The 17,013-nt window shown below is 37.7% G+C and overlaps 1 protein-coding gene across 1 annotated transcript in view; it reads left to right on the forward strand.

The window, feature by feature from the left end:
- Nucleotides 1–17,013, forward strand: part of LOC128661649 (aquaporin-4-like) — a 97,738-nt gene that overhangs the window by 19,049 nt on the left and 61,676 nt on the right. Inside the window, exons 2-3 of the mRNA XM_053715878.1 lie at nt 1,753–1,917; nt 6,114–6,194. Of these exons, the coding sequence (XP_053571853.1) occupies nt 1,753–1,917; nt 6,114–6,194 (246 nt within the window). The remainder of the gene's footprint in view (nt 1–1,752; nt 1,918–6,113; nt 6,195–17,013) is intronic.

Below are 17,013 nucleotides of genomic sequence, written 5' to 3' on the forward strand. Positions count from 1 at the left end.
ATATTGTAATTTATTCCCTTTACATTGAAGCTCTTACCATTAAAGGGCCAGTCTAGTCAAAATTAAACTCTCATGATTCATATAGGGCATGCCATTTTAAACAACTTTCCAATTTACTTTTAACATTAAAGGGCCACTAAACCCAAAATCTTTCTTTCATGATTCAGATAGAACATACAAATTTAAACAACATTACAATTACTTCTATTATTTATTTTGCTTCATTTTTTAGATATCCTTATTTGAAGAAAAAGCAATGCACATGGGTGAGCCAATCACATGCGGCTTCTATGTGCAGCAACCAATCAGCAGCTACGGAGCATATCTAGATATGCTTTTCAGCAAAGAATATCAAGAGAATAAAACAAATTAGATAATAGAAGTAAATTAGAAATATGTTTAAAATTGCATTCTCTTTCTAAATCATGAAAGAAAAAATGTGGGTTTCATGTCCCTTTAAATTTGCTTTGTTCTCTTTGTATTCTTAGTTAAAAGCTAAACCTAACATTGTTGGAGTAGACTGTACCTTTAAGTATAATACCTTTTTTATTTTTCCTAGTCAGTATTAAATCTTTGAAGTAATTGCTAATTCCACACTTTATTAGACTCAACTGTAATAAAAACTTACCTTGATTAGACATAATGACACATTTTAGTTGAAATAATTTTTATTTACTCCACTTCATCTCCACATTCCTTATATAATATACATAGATTTCACAACTTAAATACATCAGATAACATAATATGACATCTATTTGACAAAAGCATACCCGGCTCTAGGGTTTTCTCTTTATTTAGAGTTCGTATACCTTACCCTTTGTTTGCTCTCATGGAGAATTTGGAAAAAGGATGTATTTTTCCTCTTTTCTCTAAGATTATATTCTCGAACTAGTAGTCTTCGTATTGATCTGTGGAGTTGTTTTCTGTAATAAATCCTCCCCCTTTTATTTCTCCTTTGCAATCATAATGACACATTTTAAAGGGACATGAAACCCAAATGTTTTCCTTTGTAATTCAGACAGAGCTTACAATTTTAAACAACTTTCTAGTTTACTTCTATTAGCTAATTTGTTTAGTTCTCTTGGTATCCTTCATTAAAAAGTATACCTAGGTAAGCTTAGGAGGTGGGAGCTAACTGCTGATTGGTGGTTGCACATATATACCTCTTGTCATTGGCTTACCAATGTGTTCAGCTAGCTACCAGTAATCATTGCTGCTCCTTTAATAAATGATACCAAGAGAATGAAGCAAAATGTACAACAGAAATAAATTGGAAAGCTGTTTAAATACACATGCTCTATCTGAATCATGAACGACAAATGTTGGATTTGATGTCCCTTTAAAGGTCTTTAAAGCATACATGCTTTTAAAATGCTGCTTTATGGCTTTTTACTCCAAGATCTCACCTTGCACACATGCTCAGTGCGTGTCTGTTACCCTAGAGAAAACTAACACCATGCACTCATTTGCAAATAAGTTTGTGGATAAGTTCACATATTGGGGAATATTTATATATAAAAATGTATAAAAAGTCATAAAAAGCTATTTTCAAAATGCACTGTTATTGCAAAGTGCATTGAAAAGTGTACTGGATGGACTGTGCATATACATATCCTATGTCCCTTTAATCAAAAATAAACAACAATTTGACATGTATGTATTATGTATTATGCATTGTGTTCATATTCCGTTCACAATAGTAAACATTTAAAAAATATATATTTTTTTTCTATTTTTTATTATTAACAGGTAAATGAAAGACTTTCTCTTGGCCATGGGCTTCTAATAGAAATGTTAATTACTTTCCAATTGGTTTTCACTGTATGTGCAACCTGTGATCCAAATCACAAGGATACAAAATGTCCTTCTTCATTCGCAATTGGAATTTCTGTTACTGCCGGACACCTGTTTGCTGTAAGTAACAATCATATCAAAATAATTAGATTTATCTTAATGTGCTATAATTTGTTATCCCTAAAACTTGATGTCACTGGTATAGCTTTAATGAATGCAAACAATTAGGACTAGATTGCAAGTGGAGCACTAATTTATTGTGCGCCTGTACACGGGTGATTTCAGGAGCGTAATAAATAACCAGCCATTACAAGTTCAGTTCTCTGGTTAATTTTCTTAAGTGCCCCAATTGCCCCCAAAATAAAATATATTTTAGTTTTAAAAAATAAAAAGAATATATATTTTTTAATAAAAAACAACTGCACCAAGCAGTTTTTGGGGGGCTATATACACATATTAACATATAAATATATATGTATATATATTCATGAGCGCAATGCTTCCTCAATGCGAATGTGAGGATGCGTTGCATTGCTCCTAAATTGTAATACCAGCACAAGCAATATTTTGTGCTCAATTTATAATCTAACCCTTAGTTGTTTATTTGATTTGTTAACTATAGCAAAGATAGTTAAAGGGATGCAAAACCCAAACATTTTCTTTCATGATTCAGGTACAGAATACAATTTTAAACAACATTCCAATGCATGACTATTATCTAATTTGCTTCATTCTTTAGATATCATTTGTTGATGAAACAGCAATGCACATGGGGCGAGCCAATCACACGAGGCATCTTTGTGCAGCCACCAATCAGAAGCTGAGCCTATTTAGATATGCTTTTTGGCAAAGGATATCAAAGAATGAAGCAAATTAGAATAATTAGAAGTAAACTAGAAAGTTGTTTAAAATTGCATGTTCTTTCTAAATCATGAAAGAAAAAATGTGGGTTTCATGTCCCTTTAAGATAGTCAAGACAGTTTCTTCTTCAATATGCATGGAAACTTAACATATACGCAAGTTGTACCTTACTTGCACATATAAATGAAAAATGTGCTGCAGCACACCTAGAAACCATTGGGTTAGATTCAATAAAATTAATATCTCACTGCCCCTCATTTGTGTCTCCTACTATCCAGCAACTCTTCCAGCATATCATTTTAAACAACTTTTCATTTTATTTCTATTATCTAATTCTTGGTATACCTTGTTGAAAGCATACCTGAGTACAGGAGCAGCAAAGCACTACTGGGATCTAGCTGCTGATTGGTGGCTGCACATATATGCCTCTTGTCATCGGCTTACCTGTTCAGCTAACTCTCAGCAGGGCATTGATGCCCCTTCAACAAAGGGTACCCAGAGAATGAAGCAAATTTTATAATAGAAGTAAATTGAAAAGTTGGTTAAAATGGTATATTCTATCTGAATTATGAAGTAAAAGTGTTGGGTTTCATGTTCCTATAATAAAATAAAAAAGCAAATATTTTACAGTTGCATTTACAAAACCCATCTCTCTAGTAAGGTGTATCCAGTCCACGGATCATCCATTACTTATGGGATATTCTCACTCCCAACAGGAAGTTGCAAGAGGACCCACAGCAAAGCTGTTATATAGCTCCTCCCCTCACTACCATATCCAGTCATTCTCTTGCAACTCTCAACGCGCATGGAGGTAGTAAGAGGAGAGTGGTGAAAAATAGTTAGTTTATTAACTTCAATCAAAAGTTTGTTATTTTAAATAGTACCAGAGCTGTGCTATTTTTTCTCAGGCAAAGATAGAAGAAGAATTTGCCTGAGTTTTTCTATGATCTCAGCAGGTTGTAACTAAGATCCATTGCTGTTCTCACACATGTCTGAGGAGTGAGGTAACTTCAGAGGACAGAATGGCGTGCAGTTTATTCTGCTATCAGGTATGTGCAGTTATGATTTTTTCTAGGATTGTAAATGCTAGAAAATGCTGCTGAATCCTGATAAATGTAACTTAAGCCTGAATACAGTGATTTAATAACGACTGGTATCATGCTTACTCTCAGGGGTAATAACCTTATAGATATGCTATATAAAACGTTTGCTGGCATGTTTAATCAATTTTTATATATGCTTGGTGATAGAACTTATTGGGGCCTAATTTTTTCCACATGGCTGGCTGTATTTTTGCCTAGAAAAAGTCCTTTTTTTGGTAGCTATTTCCTCGGCTCGTAGAGTATCTGAGCTATCTGCCTTACAATGCGATTCTCCTTATCTGATCTTTCATTCTGATAAGGTAGTTCTACGTACCAAGCCTGGGTTTTTACCTAAGGTGGTATCTAACAGGAATATCAATCAAGAGATTCTTGTTCCATCCTTGTGTCCCAATCCTTCTTCAAAGAAAGAACGTCTATTACACAATCTGGACGTGGTTCGTGCTTTAAAGTTTTACTTACAAGCTACTAAAGATTTTCGACAAACATCTGCTTTGTTTGTTGTTTACTCTGGACCGAGGAGAGGTCAAAAGGCTTTGGCAACCTCTCTTTCTTTTTGGCTAAGAAGCATAATACGCTTAGCCTATGAGACTGCTGGACAGCAGCCCCCTGAAAGGATTACAGCTCATTCTACTAGAGCTGTGGCTTCCACTTGGGCCTTTAAAATGAGGCTTCTGTTGAACAGATTTGCAAGACGGCGACTTGGTCTTCGCTTCATACTTTTTCAAAATTCTACAAATTTGATACTTTTGCTTCTTCGGAGGCTATTTTTGGGAGAAAGGTTTTACAGGCAGTGGTACCTCCCGTTTAAGTACCTGCCTTGTCCCTCCCTTCATCCGTGTACTTTAGCTTTGGTATTGGTATCCCATAAGTAATGGATGATCCGTGGACTGGATACACCTTACTAGAGAAAACACAATTTATGCTTACCTGATAAATATATTTTTTCTAGTGGTGTATCCAGTCCACGGCCCGCCCTGTCATTTTAAGGCAGGTTATTTTTAAATTTAAACTACAGTCACCACTGCACCCTATGGTTTTTCCTTTCTCTGCTTGTTTTTGGTTGATTGACTGGATATGGTAGTGAGGGGAGGAGCTATATAACAGCTTTGCTGTGGGTCCTCTTGCAAATTCCTGTTGGGAGTGAGAATATCCCATAAGTAATGGATGATCCGTGGACTGGATACACCACTAGAGAAATAAATTTATCAGGTAAGCATAAATTGTGTTTTTGCAAGCTGGAATTCTATTTGTCATGAATGTAATTATTGTTTTTTCATGTTGTAGCAGTTCTCATTTGCTGTGCGAGACATTAATATTGAACATGATCTCACCTTATCATCGAGTCCCCTCTGCAGCCTAAAAGCTTTCCTACATCAAGTCAATTGAATGACTAAGGAATAGAGTTCAAATGCTAATGTCTCTAAGGGAAAACAATAGTGTAACTTGCTAATCATGTTATATGGTTCTATGACATATTAGGGTGAGCCATTGTAATTTCCAGTGGCTTCAGACTTAACTGAAACATAATTTAACAAGAAGTAAAAAACAATATGGTTACATTTGTACTAGTTAACTCTATAAGTGTGGAACATGACATGGTGCCATTATCTGCTTTATCTATTGAATGTTGATGCCATCAATCACCTTGCTATGTTCCAAAGGGGCCCCTGTGTTTATGCTGCCCCAGGGGACCCGGAAATATTTATCTAAATGGGAGGGCCTATAACTTCCTCGTCTTCATCAGCACACAACCAGAAAACTGCATAGTAATTATGTCAAAGGAACTCTCTGCAAGTGCAGAAAAAAAGCTATTTGCAAAATGAAAGGGTTAAACAGAAACATGGATCACCTTTGTTAATACTGCACTTGTTTTATACACTACAGCAATGAAAGGAAGCTTCAATCCTATAATTATGCAAACCCTGTTTTTAGCTGTTTTCCGCTCTACAACTTTACTTAAAAAATCTGAAGACATTTGGAGTTCCTGTTCAAGTAAATTATACACCGTGAGTGGTCGCTAGATGTTATATTTGATTAAAAGTTCTCTCAATGTTCTATTAATTTCTAGTTACTTCTGCACTCTGAGTTGTTATTTTTATTATTAATATTGATACAGTTATGCTACTTTTCATACATATTTTTGTTTAAAATTTTCAAAATGATGCTACTTTTTTCGCTCTCTGAAGACATTATGAGTTTGAGTAAGTTATGTTCTGTGAGTGTGACCTTGTGTTTTCTCTAGAGCTTATGTATTTTTTTATTACTCTGACAACGATCTGTCATATATCAAACAAATAAACCAAATTAGCTTAAATTAAATTGTAATAATTAAATATTTCAATATGTTAATAGATCAATTACACTGGAGCCAGCATGAATCCTGCAAGATCTCTTGGACCTGCTGTCATTCTTTGGAAATGGGAAAAACACTGGGTATGTGTTTTGGAAGTATGCATTCAAATAAAGTTTACATTTTTGCATTTTTATTTTATCTATGTTTCTATGTGATTGTGTGTAAATTGTACATTTTATTTAATTAGTTAATAGGCAGCATTTTAAATTCTTAAAATAAAAATAGTTGAATTACAATTAAATTATTCTTCAGTACACAGTGTTTCCATACAACCATGTCAAATGTCAATTTTTTATGTCACAAATCACATTTTTGATGAATGTCAACATGGATCTTATGGTCCTATACAAAACATTCAGTTTACACTATAAGTGCAACACACACTTCTCAAGATCATATCATAGATAAATGAAGGTCAATAAGTTCAGAATCACAATATATTTTAGACATATGCACAGGCAAAATTTTCGGATTGGCCAAATCTTTCTCTCCAATTAATCAAAATACTTTGTATTTCAAATATAGCACCCATGCTATTCTGTATTCATATTGTTTTAAACTAAATGAATACCGACCATTTGTGAAACATTTACATTCATTATTAAAACTTCACCTGTAGCTTTATACTTACCTTTAGCATGCTGCAGAGTCCCACTAGCCTGTTCCTCTTCTTCACAAAGTGCCAGACGCACTAATATGAAGCTTAGCGAGGCAGCTCCCAGGGCCTGCGCTAAAGGACCTTCTACTTTAGTGCACGCCCTGGGAGGTGCCAGGCTAATCCTCCTATTAGCACAGTCGGGACTCTGTGAAGAAGAGGAGCGGGTTAGCAAAGATCTCCAGAGAGCTAAAGGTAAGTATTTCTAACTTATTAAAGGAAACAAATGAAAACTGATGAATTTGTCATTATTCGTCCATTTTCTTTAAATTTCGTGCATTCATAACAAAATGAATGCACATAGCTAACATATTTTCTTTACAAAAAATAAAATTGAGAATAAGTTTACAAACATTAACATAAGGGTTTTTTATGCAAAAACTATTAGGTAGTTTTTGGTTTATTTTTCTATTGCATTCTAATCCATTAGACTGATGGCTCTCTGAATAAGTAAAGCTGCCAAAATTATGCAGTGTGCAACCCTAATGGGCACACACGTGAGGGCACATATTGTTGCGAGTTGTCGATTTTTTTTTGCTTTTTTTACGAATCACAAAATCCATGCAAGTGAAAATGCGGGTTCAGAGGAGAATTGCCTGGTATTTCGGGGCTGGACTGACCTTAATTGGCAGGATCAGACTGATATACTTCAGGAAAGTTTTCTTCTGTGAAAAGCACACTGGTCTAAAAGAGGCTGCTTCCGGGGGGTTAATCGCCATAGAACAAGCCACTGAGCTGTTGTTCGTTCCTGGTAGAGCGCTTCTCTCATTGTATGCAAATTATTATGACCCTGGGGAAGTCTCCCTATGGGTGATGGGGGAAACCAGACGTGGACTCCTTGCCCAGTGTGCTTAGAGGAATGTGGCTGCACCTCACTGACGAGGCCCATAGGAGGCCGAAACGATCGTCTGGGGTTGTCATGTTCCTTGTTCAGAGGAGAATTGCCTGGTATTTTGGGGCTGGACTGACCTTAATTGGCAGGATCAGACTGATATACTTCAGGAAAGTTTTCTTCTGTGAAAAGCACACTGGTCTAAAAGAGGCTGCTTCCGGGTGATTAATCGCCATAGAACAAGCCACTGAGCTGTTGTTCGTTCCTGGTAGAGCGCTTTTCTCTTTGTATGCAAATTATTATGACCCTGGGGAAGTCTCCCTATGGGTGATGGGGGAAACCATACGTGGACTCCTTGCCCAATGTGCTTAGAGGAATGTGGCTGCACCTCACTGACGAGGCCCATAGGAGGCCGAACGATCGTCTGGGGTTGTCATGTTCCTTGTTCAGAGGAGAATTGCCTGGTATTTCGGGGCTGGACTGACCTTAATTGGCAGGATCAGACTGATATACTTCAGGAAAGTTTTCTTCTGTGAAAAGCACACTGGTCTAAAAGAGGCTGCTTCCGGGTGGTTAATCGCCATAGAACAAGCCACTGAGCTGTTGTTCGTTCCTGGTAGAGCGCTTCTCTCTTTGTATGCAAATTATTATGACCCTGGGGAAGTCTCCCTATGGGTGATGGGGGAAACCAGACGTGGACTCCTTGCCCAGTGTGCTTAGAGGAATGTGGCTGCACCTCACTGACGAGGCCCATAGGAGGCCGAAACGATCGTCTGGGGTTGTCATGTTCCTTGTTCAGAGGAGAATTGCCTGGTATTTCGGGGCTGGACTGACCTTAATTGGCAGGATCAGAATGATATACTTTCGGAAAGTTTTCTTCTGTGAAAAGCACACTGGTCTAAAAGAGGCTGCTTCCGGGTGGTTAATCGCCATAGAACAAGCCACTGAGCTGTTGTTCGTTCCTGGTAGAGCGCTTCTCTCTTTGTATGAAAACGCGGGCAACAGCCTGTAAATATATATATACATATACACACACTAATTAAAATGTTAGTTCAGCTTTATTAAAAATATTCAGACATCAAACTGTGATTTAAAATAAATGTTATTTAATTATTAAAAGAATATGGACTTAATTTTGTAAATCCCAAGCAAGGCATTATGAAAATAATAAGTAAAAGCAATCTTCTACTTACATAGCATCTGTAAATGAATTAGTCTGCATGTTGCAGTATATTTCTTTATGTGATGACACTTTGTGTTATGCCTTTGGATATGAAAATGAGTGTATGCTATTAATGTTTCATTCTTGGCAGATCTAGATGCATTATACCATATATTCTGTACTGAAAGGCAGTCTCATCTTGCTGACACTATTTAATAGTCAAGTTAAAAATGGAATATGAGGGAACAATTGCTGTTACTAAATCACAGATGGCAAAATGAGACGAATAAAACACGCAAAGAAAAAAAACGGCACGAAATATAGCCCTAAAAAGGGCTTTTTGGGGTGCTGTGCTTGCAGAAGAGATGAGTGGAGTCCTTCTGGACTGTAAATACACTAGCCTAGCTATGTTTTTCCTATTAATGTCAGGAGCAAAAACACAACACGTCCTCTCATTAAAAAAGCAAGGTCGTTATGAGTCTAAAATGGCGGATTCCGAGTAGCTGGGAGTGTCTGTGAGGGAGTGTCTGATGTTGATTGGCTCTAATGTGTCAGGCGGCTGTGACATAAAGGGTCAAAGTTTCCACAATGATGACACATAGGGGCTGATCGAACATCGCCATGTGTTCGCCCACAAACGCGAACAAGCTATGTTCGCTGTGAACCGTTCGCGGGCGCACAGTTCGGGACATCACTAAGGCACACAGCATATGCTGTGACTACTGCCACCACTGATATCTCCCTAACAACATTAGTTTAATTTTAACTAACCCAAAAATTTAATTATTTTTCTAGTGTAATTTTTTTTCATTTTCTATCAGGCCAGTGTCACACAGCATATACTCTGGTTCATTGCTCTGTGCCAGCCAGCAGCCACCAGTGTTAATATCCGTTTATAACATTATTTTAAATAAAAAAAAAAAAAAAAAAAAATTTGCTAGTGTAATCTAATTACATTTACTATGATGCCTGTGTCTGTCAGGCTCACTCAGCATTAATATACCTCTTTTTTTCAGTCTTTTGGTTAATTGGTCTGTGCCAGGCAGCCACCCAGCACTCACATCTATTCTCCTTCACCTTAATTTTAATATAAAATTTTTTTGCTAATGTAATGTAACTTAATTTTCTATCAGTCCTGTGTTTTTGTCACTTACACAGCATACTGTGTTAAATTGCTGCCCTACCTACCATCCACGACTCATATCTGCCAGCCTGTCTGCCAGGCCCAAGTAGCCAATTAGTGGCACCAATCACAATTCTTGTAACAGTAATTAAAAAAAAAATCATAATTTTTTGGACTGCAAATATTCAGTCTCCTAGTGCCATTGAATTTCATTTACCTCCTGCCTGCCACTGCCAGCCTTTTGTGCCAGGCCGTCTAGCCAACTATTTACACCAATCATAATTGTTGTCACAGGCAGTATAGTTATTAATTTAAAGAAAAAGTTTTTTTAATGTTGATCTTAATCCTCATTTTGCTTGTGCCCTAGAATTGCACTTTTCTACAGCCTTCCAAGCCTGTGTGCCAGGCCTACTTAAAAAATATTTACACCAATCATATTTGTTGTGACAGTATTCTAATAATTAAAAATTAAAATTTTTGGTAATAGTTGCTGTGATTTGAATCCTCAGTTTGCTGGTGCCATTGAATAGAACTTTCCTCCTGCCTTGCAGCCTGCTGTGAGCAAGGCCCACCTAGCCAATTGTTGTCAGCAATCATATTTCTGTTAACATTATTGCAAAAAATGTCAATCATCACTGTTTAGACTGTCAGTAATCAGTCTCCTAGTGTCCTTGAATTGCATCTACCTCCTGCCTGCCAGCCTTTTGTGCCAGGCCGTTTTTCCAACTATTTACACCAATCCTAATTTTTTTTCACAGTATAGTTACTAATTAAAATTAAAAAAATCTTTATTGTTGATGATCTTAATCCTCAGTTTGCTCGTGCCCTAGAATTGCACTTTTCTACAGCCTTCCAAGCCTGTGTGCCAGGCCTACTTAAAAAATATTTACACCAATCATATTTGTTGTGACAGTATTCTAATAATTAAAAATTAAAATTTTTGGTAATAGTTGCTGTAATTTGAATCCTCAGTTTGCTGGTGCCATTGAATTGCACTTTCCTCCTGCCTTGCAGCCTGCTGTGAGCCAGGCCCACCTAGCCAATTGTTGTCAGCAATCATATTTCTGTTAACAGTATTGCAAAAATTGTCAATCATCACTGTTTAGACTGTCAGTAATCAGTCTCCTAGTGTCCTTGAATTGCATCTACCTCCTGCCTGCCATCCTTTTGTGCCAGGCCGTCTTGCCAACTATTTACACCAATCCTAATTTTTTGTCACAGTATAGTTACTAATTAAAATTAAAAAAATCTTGATTGTTGATGATCTTAATCCTCAGTTTGCTCGTGCCCTAGAATTGCACTTTTCTATAGCCTTCCAAGCCTGTGTGCCAGGCCTACTTGAAAAATATTTACACCAATCATATTTGTTGTGACAGTATTCTAATAATTAAAAAATAAAATTTTTGGTAATAGTTGTTGTGATTTGAATCCTCAGTTTGCTGGTGCCATTGAATAGCACTTTCCTCCTGCCTTGCAGCCTGCTGTGAGCCAGGCCCACCTAGCCATTTGTTGCCAGCAATCATATTTCTTTTAACAGTATTGCAAAAATTGTCAATCATCACTGTTTTGACTGTCAGTAATCAGTCTCCTAGTGTCCTTGAATTGCATCTACCTCCTGCCTGCCATCCTTTTGTGCCAGGCCGTCTTGCCAACTATTTACAACAATCCTAATTTTTGGTCACAGTATAGTTACTAATTTCAATTTAAAAATTCTTGATTGTTGATGATCTTAATTCTCAGTTTGCTCGTGCCCTAGAATTGCACTTTTCTACTGCCTTCCAAGCCTGTGTGCCAGGCCTACTTGAAAAATATTTACACCAATCATAGTTGTTGTGACAGTATTCTTAATAATTAAAAAATAAAATTGTTGGTAATAGTTGTTGAGAATCCTCAGTTTGCTGGTGCCATTGAATAGAACTTTCCTGCTGCCTTGCAGCCTGTTGTGAGCCAGGCCCACCTAGCCAATTGTTGCCAGCAATCATATTTCTTTTAACAGTATTGCAAAAATTGTCAATCATCACTGTTTTAGCTGTCAGTAATCAGTCTCCTAGTGTCCTTGAATTGCATCTACCTCCTGCCTGCCAGCCTTTTGTGCCAGGCCGTCTTGCCAACTATTTACACCAATCATATTTGTTGTCACAGTATAGTTACTAATTAAAATTAAAAATTTTTTTATTGTTGATCTTAATCCTCAGTTTGCTTGTGCCATTGAATTGCACTTTTCTATTGCCTGCCAGCCTGTGTGCCAGGCCCAACTATCCAATTAGTGGCAGCAATCATATTTCTTTTAACAGTATTGCAAAATTTGTCAATCATCACTGTTTTTCTTTCAATCTGCAGTCTACTAGTGCCCTTAATTGCATTTTCCTCCTGCCTGTGTGCCAGTCCCAACTAGCCAATAGTGATGTCGCGAACCTAAAATTTTCGGTTCGCGAACCGCGGACTCGAACTTCCGGTATTGTTCGCGAACGCGCGAACCGCGCGAACCGCCATTGAATTCAATAGGCAGGCGAACTTTAAAACCTACAAGGACTCTTTCTGGCCACAATAGTGATGGAAAAGTTGTTTCAATGGTCCTAACACCTGGACTGTTGCATGCTGGAGGGGGATCCCTGGCAAAACTCCCATGGAAAATTACATAGTTGATGCAGAGTCTGCTTTTAAGCCATAATGGGTCTAAATCAACTAACATTCCCAAAGTGGCTGTCTCAAAACATCCCGGACAGAAGATAGATTGATAGTGATAGATAGGATAGATAGATATACATAGATTGATAGTTAGATAGAATCGATAGAAGAGAAATAGATATATTTGTTAGATATATAATTACCCTAATAAATTCTAATAATCAAACATGCGTTCTTGGACCCAACTAGCTTGTGTCAATTAGTACTTTTCTTAGCACTTTAATCCCTGTTCCCCCCCCCCCCTATCGTGGGAGTTCTATATGGCCTGCCAGATTACCCTGAAAAATTATAATAATAAGACATGTGGTCTGCTACCTATTTTAACGAGGTTGTGTTTTAAGTACTACCATTCTTAGCACTTTAATCTCTGTAACTCCCCCTATTTGGTGAGGTCTATACGGCCTGGATGATTACCCATACAAAATATAATAATAAGACATCTGCTCTTGGTCTGCGACCCATGGTAACTATGTTGTGTTAATTAGTAATGTCCTTCGCATTTTAATAGCTGTTACTCATACTCACTCTATCGGTGGAGGTCTATATGGCCTGCATGATTACCCTTTCAAAATATAACAACCAAACATATGTTCTGGGACCAATGGTACGTAGGTTGTGTTATGTAGTACTGTTCTTTGCATTTTCATACCTGTTACAACACCAAATGGTGGCAGGTCTATCTGTCCTTCATGATTAGCTGCACCCAAACCCAAAAAAAAAGCCGAGTGGTCTTAGACTAACACCCATGGCTAACTCTGTTGTTTCAATTAGTACTATTCTTAGCACTTTCATCCCTGTTACGGGCGGTCTACATGGCCATCATGATTAGCTGAACAAAATACTACAATCCAACCTTTGCTCAGTCTTCATAGGCCCTTCATTGTCTGTATTTTGATAGTACAGTTCTTATTATTTTTATAGCTGATACAACACCGAATGTTGTCAGCTCTATATGGCCTGCATGATTAGCTGCACCCAATACAAAAATAAATCCAAGCGGTCTTGGATTAACACCCATAGCTAACTCTGTTGTTTCAAGTAGTACTATTCTTAGCACTTTCATCTCATCATCCCTGTTACTTCCAGGACTCTTGGTGGTGGTGGTCTACATGGCCATCATGATTAGCCTAACCAAATACTACAATCCAACCTTGGCTCAGTCTTCCTAAGGCCCTTCATTGGCTGTATTTTGCTAGTACTGTTCTTATTACTATGGTGGTCTACATGGCCATCATGATTAGCATAACCAAATACTACAATCCAACCTTGGCTCAGTCTTCCTAAGGCCCTTCATTGGCTGTATTTTGGTAGTACTGTTCTTATTAGTTTAATAGCTGATACGACACCGAATGTTGTCAGCTCTATATGGCCTGCATGAATAGCCGCACCCAAAGCCAAAAAAAAGCCAAGCGGTTTTGCACTAACACCCATGGCTAACTCTGTTGTTTCAAGTTCTACTATTCTTAGCTCTTTCATCTCATCATCCCTGTTACTTCCAGGACTCTCGGTGGTGGTGGTCTACATGGCCATCATGATTAGCCTAACCAAATACTACAATCCAACCTTGGCCCAGTCTTCCTAAGGCCCTTCATTGGCTGTATTTTGGTAGTACTGTTCTTATTAGTTTAATAGCTGATACGACACCGAATGTTGACAGCTCTATATGGCCTGCATGAATAGCCGCACCCAAAGCCAAAAAAAAGCCAAGCTGTTTTGCACTAACACCCATGGCTAACTCTGTTGTTTCAAGTTCTACTATTCTTAGCTCTTTCATCTCATCATCCCTGTTACTTCCAGGACTCTCGGTGGTGGTGGTCTACATGGCCATCATGATTAGCCTAACCAAATACTACAATACAACCTTGGCCCAGTCTTCCTAAGGCCCTTCATTGGCTGTATTTTGGTAGTACAGTTCTTATTATTTTTATAGCTGATACAACACCGAATGTTGTCAGCTCTATATGGCCTGCATGATTAGCTGCACCCAATACAAAAATAAATCCAAGTGGTCTTGGATTAACACCCATGGCTAACTCTGTTGTTTCAAGTAGTACTATTCTTAGCACTTTCATCTCATCATCCCTGTTACTTCCAGGACTCTCGGTGGTGGTGGTCTACATGGCCATCATGATTAGCCTAACCAAATACTACAATCCAACCTTGGCTCAGTCTTCCTAAGGCCCTTCATTGGCTGTATTTTGCTAGTACTGTTATTATTACTATGGTAGTCTACATGGCCATCATGATTAGCCTAACCAAATACTACAATCCAACCTTGGCTCAGTCTTCCTAAGGCCCTTCATTGGCTGTATTTTGGTAGTACTGTTCTTATTAGTTTAATAGCTGATACGACACCGAATGTTGTCAGCTCTATATGGCCTGCATGAATAGCCGCACCCAAAGCCAAATAAAAGCCAAGCGGTTTTGCACTAACACCCATGGCTAACTCTGTTGTTTCAAGTTCTACTATTCTTAGCTCTTTCATCTCATCATCCCTGTTACTTCCAGGACTCTCGGTGGTGGTGGTCTACATGGCCATCATGATTAGCCTAACCAAATACTACAATCCAACCTTGGCTCAGTCTTCCTAAGGCCCTTCATTGGCTGTATTTTGGTAGTACTGTCATCCTTTTGAATAAAAGATTACAGTAAAGGCATTGATTTTAGAAACCCACAGATCATTATTTGCAACCGTGAATTTAGAAAAAAAAATTGATTACACAGCCGTGACACTTATTTATGCTCAGGCCTTTTTAATACGAGGGTCCCGGAGCCTCAACCGAAACAACAGCATGAAAGAGGAGATATGTCATCCTTTTGAATAAAAGATTACAGGAAAGGCATTGATTTTAGAAACCCACAGATCATTATTTGCAACCGTGAATTTAGAAAAAAAAATTGATTACACACCCGTCACACTTATTTATGCTCAGGCCTTTTTAATACGAGGGTCCTGGAGCCCCAACCGAAACAACAGCATGAAAGAGGAGATATGTCATCCTTTTGAATAAAAGATTACAGGAAAGGCATTGATTTTAGAAACCCACAGATCATTATTTGCAACCGTGAATTTAGAAAAAAAAATTGATTACACAGCCGTGACACTTATTTATGCTCAGGCCTTTTTAATACGAGGGTCCCGGAGCCTCAACCGAAACAACAGCATGAAAGAGGAGATATGTCATCCTTTTGAATAAAAGATTACAGGAAAGGCATTGATTTTAGAAAGCCACAGATCATTATTTGCAACCGTGAAATAAGACAAAAACATTGATTAGACAGCCGTGACACTTATTTATGCTCAGGCCTTTTTAATATGAGGGTACCGGAGCCTCAACCGAAACAGCATGAAAGAGGAGATATGTCATCCTTTTGAATAAAAGATTACAGGAAAGGCATTGATTTTAGAAACCCACAGATCATTATTTGCAACCGTGAATTTAGAAAAAAAAATTGATTACACAGCCGTCACACTTATTTATGCTCAGGCCTTTTTAATACGAGGGTCCCGGAGCCTCAACCGAAACAACAGCATGAAAGAGGAGATATGTCATACTTTTGAATAAAAGATTACAGCAAAGGCATTGATTTTAGAAAGCCACAGATCATTATTTGCAACCATGAAATTACACAAAGACATTGATTAGACAGCCGTGACACTTATTTATGCTCAGGCCTTTTTAATACGAGGGTCCTGGAGCCTCAACCGAAACAACAGCATGAAAGAGGAGATATGTCATCCTTTTGAATAAAAGATTACAGGAAAGGCATTGATTTTAGAAACCCACAGATCATTATTTGCAACCGTGAATTTAGAAAAAAAATTGATTACACAGCTGTGACACTTATTTATGCTCAGGCCTTTTTAATACGAGGGTCCCGGAGCCTCAATCGAAACAACAGCATGAAAGAGGAGATATGTCATCCTTTTGAATAAAAGATTACAGGAAAGGCATTGATTTTAGAAAGCCACAGATCATTATTTGCAACCGTGAAATTAGACAAAAACATTGATTAGACAGCCGTGACACTTATTTATGCTCAGGCCTTTTTAATACAAGGGTCCCGGAGCCTCAACCGAAACAGCATGAAAGAGGAGATATGTCATCCTTTTGAATAAAAGATTACAGGAAAGGCATTGATTTTAGAAACCCACAGATCATTATTTGCAACCGTGAATTTAGAAAAAAAAATTGATTACACAGCCGTCACACTTATTTATGCTCAGGCCTTTTTAATACGAGGGTCCCGGAGCCTCAACCGAAACAACAGCATGAAAGAGGAGATATGTCATACTTTTGAATAAAAGATTACAGCAAAGGCATTGATTTTAGAAAGCCACAGATCATTATTTGCAACCATGAAATTACACAAAGACATTGATTAGACAGCCGTGACACTTATTTATGCTCAGGCCTTTTTAATACGAGGGTCCTGGA

The sequence above is a fragment of the Bombina bombina genome, chromosome 5 (genome assembly GCF_027579735.1).
Source record: "Bombina bombina isolate aBomBom1 chromosome 5, aBomBom1.pri, whole genome shotgun sequence".
NCBI classification, from domain to species: Eukaryota; Metazoa; Chordata; class Amphibia; order Anura; family Bombinatoridae; genus Bombina; species Bombina bombina.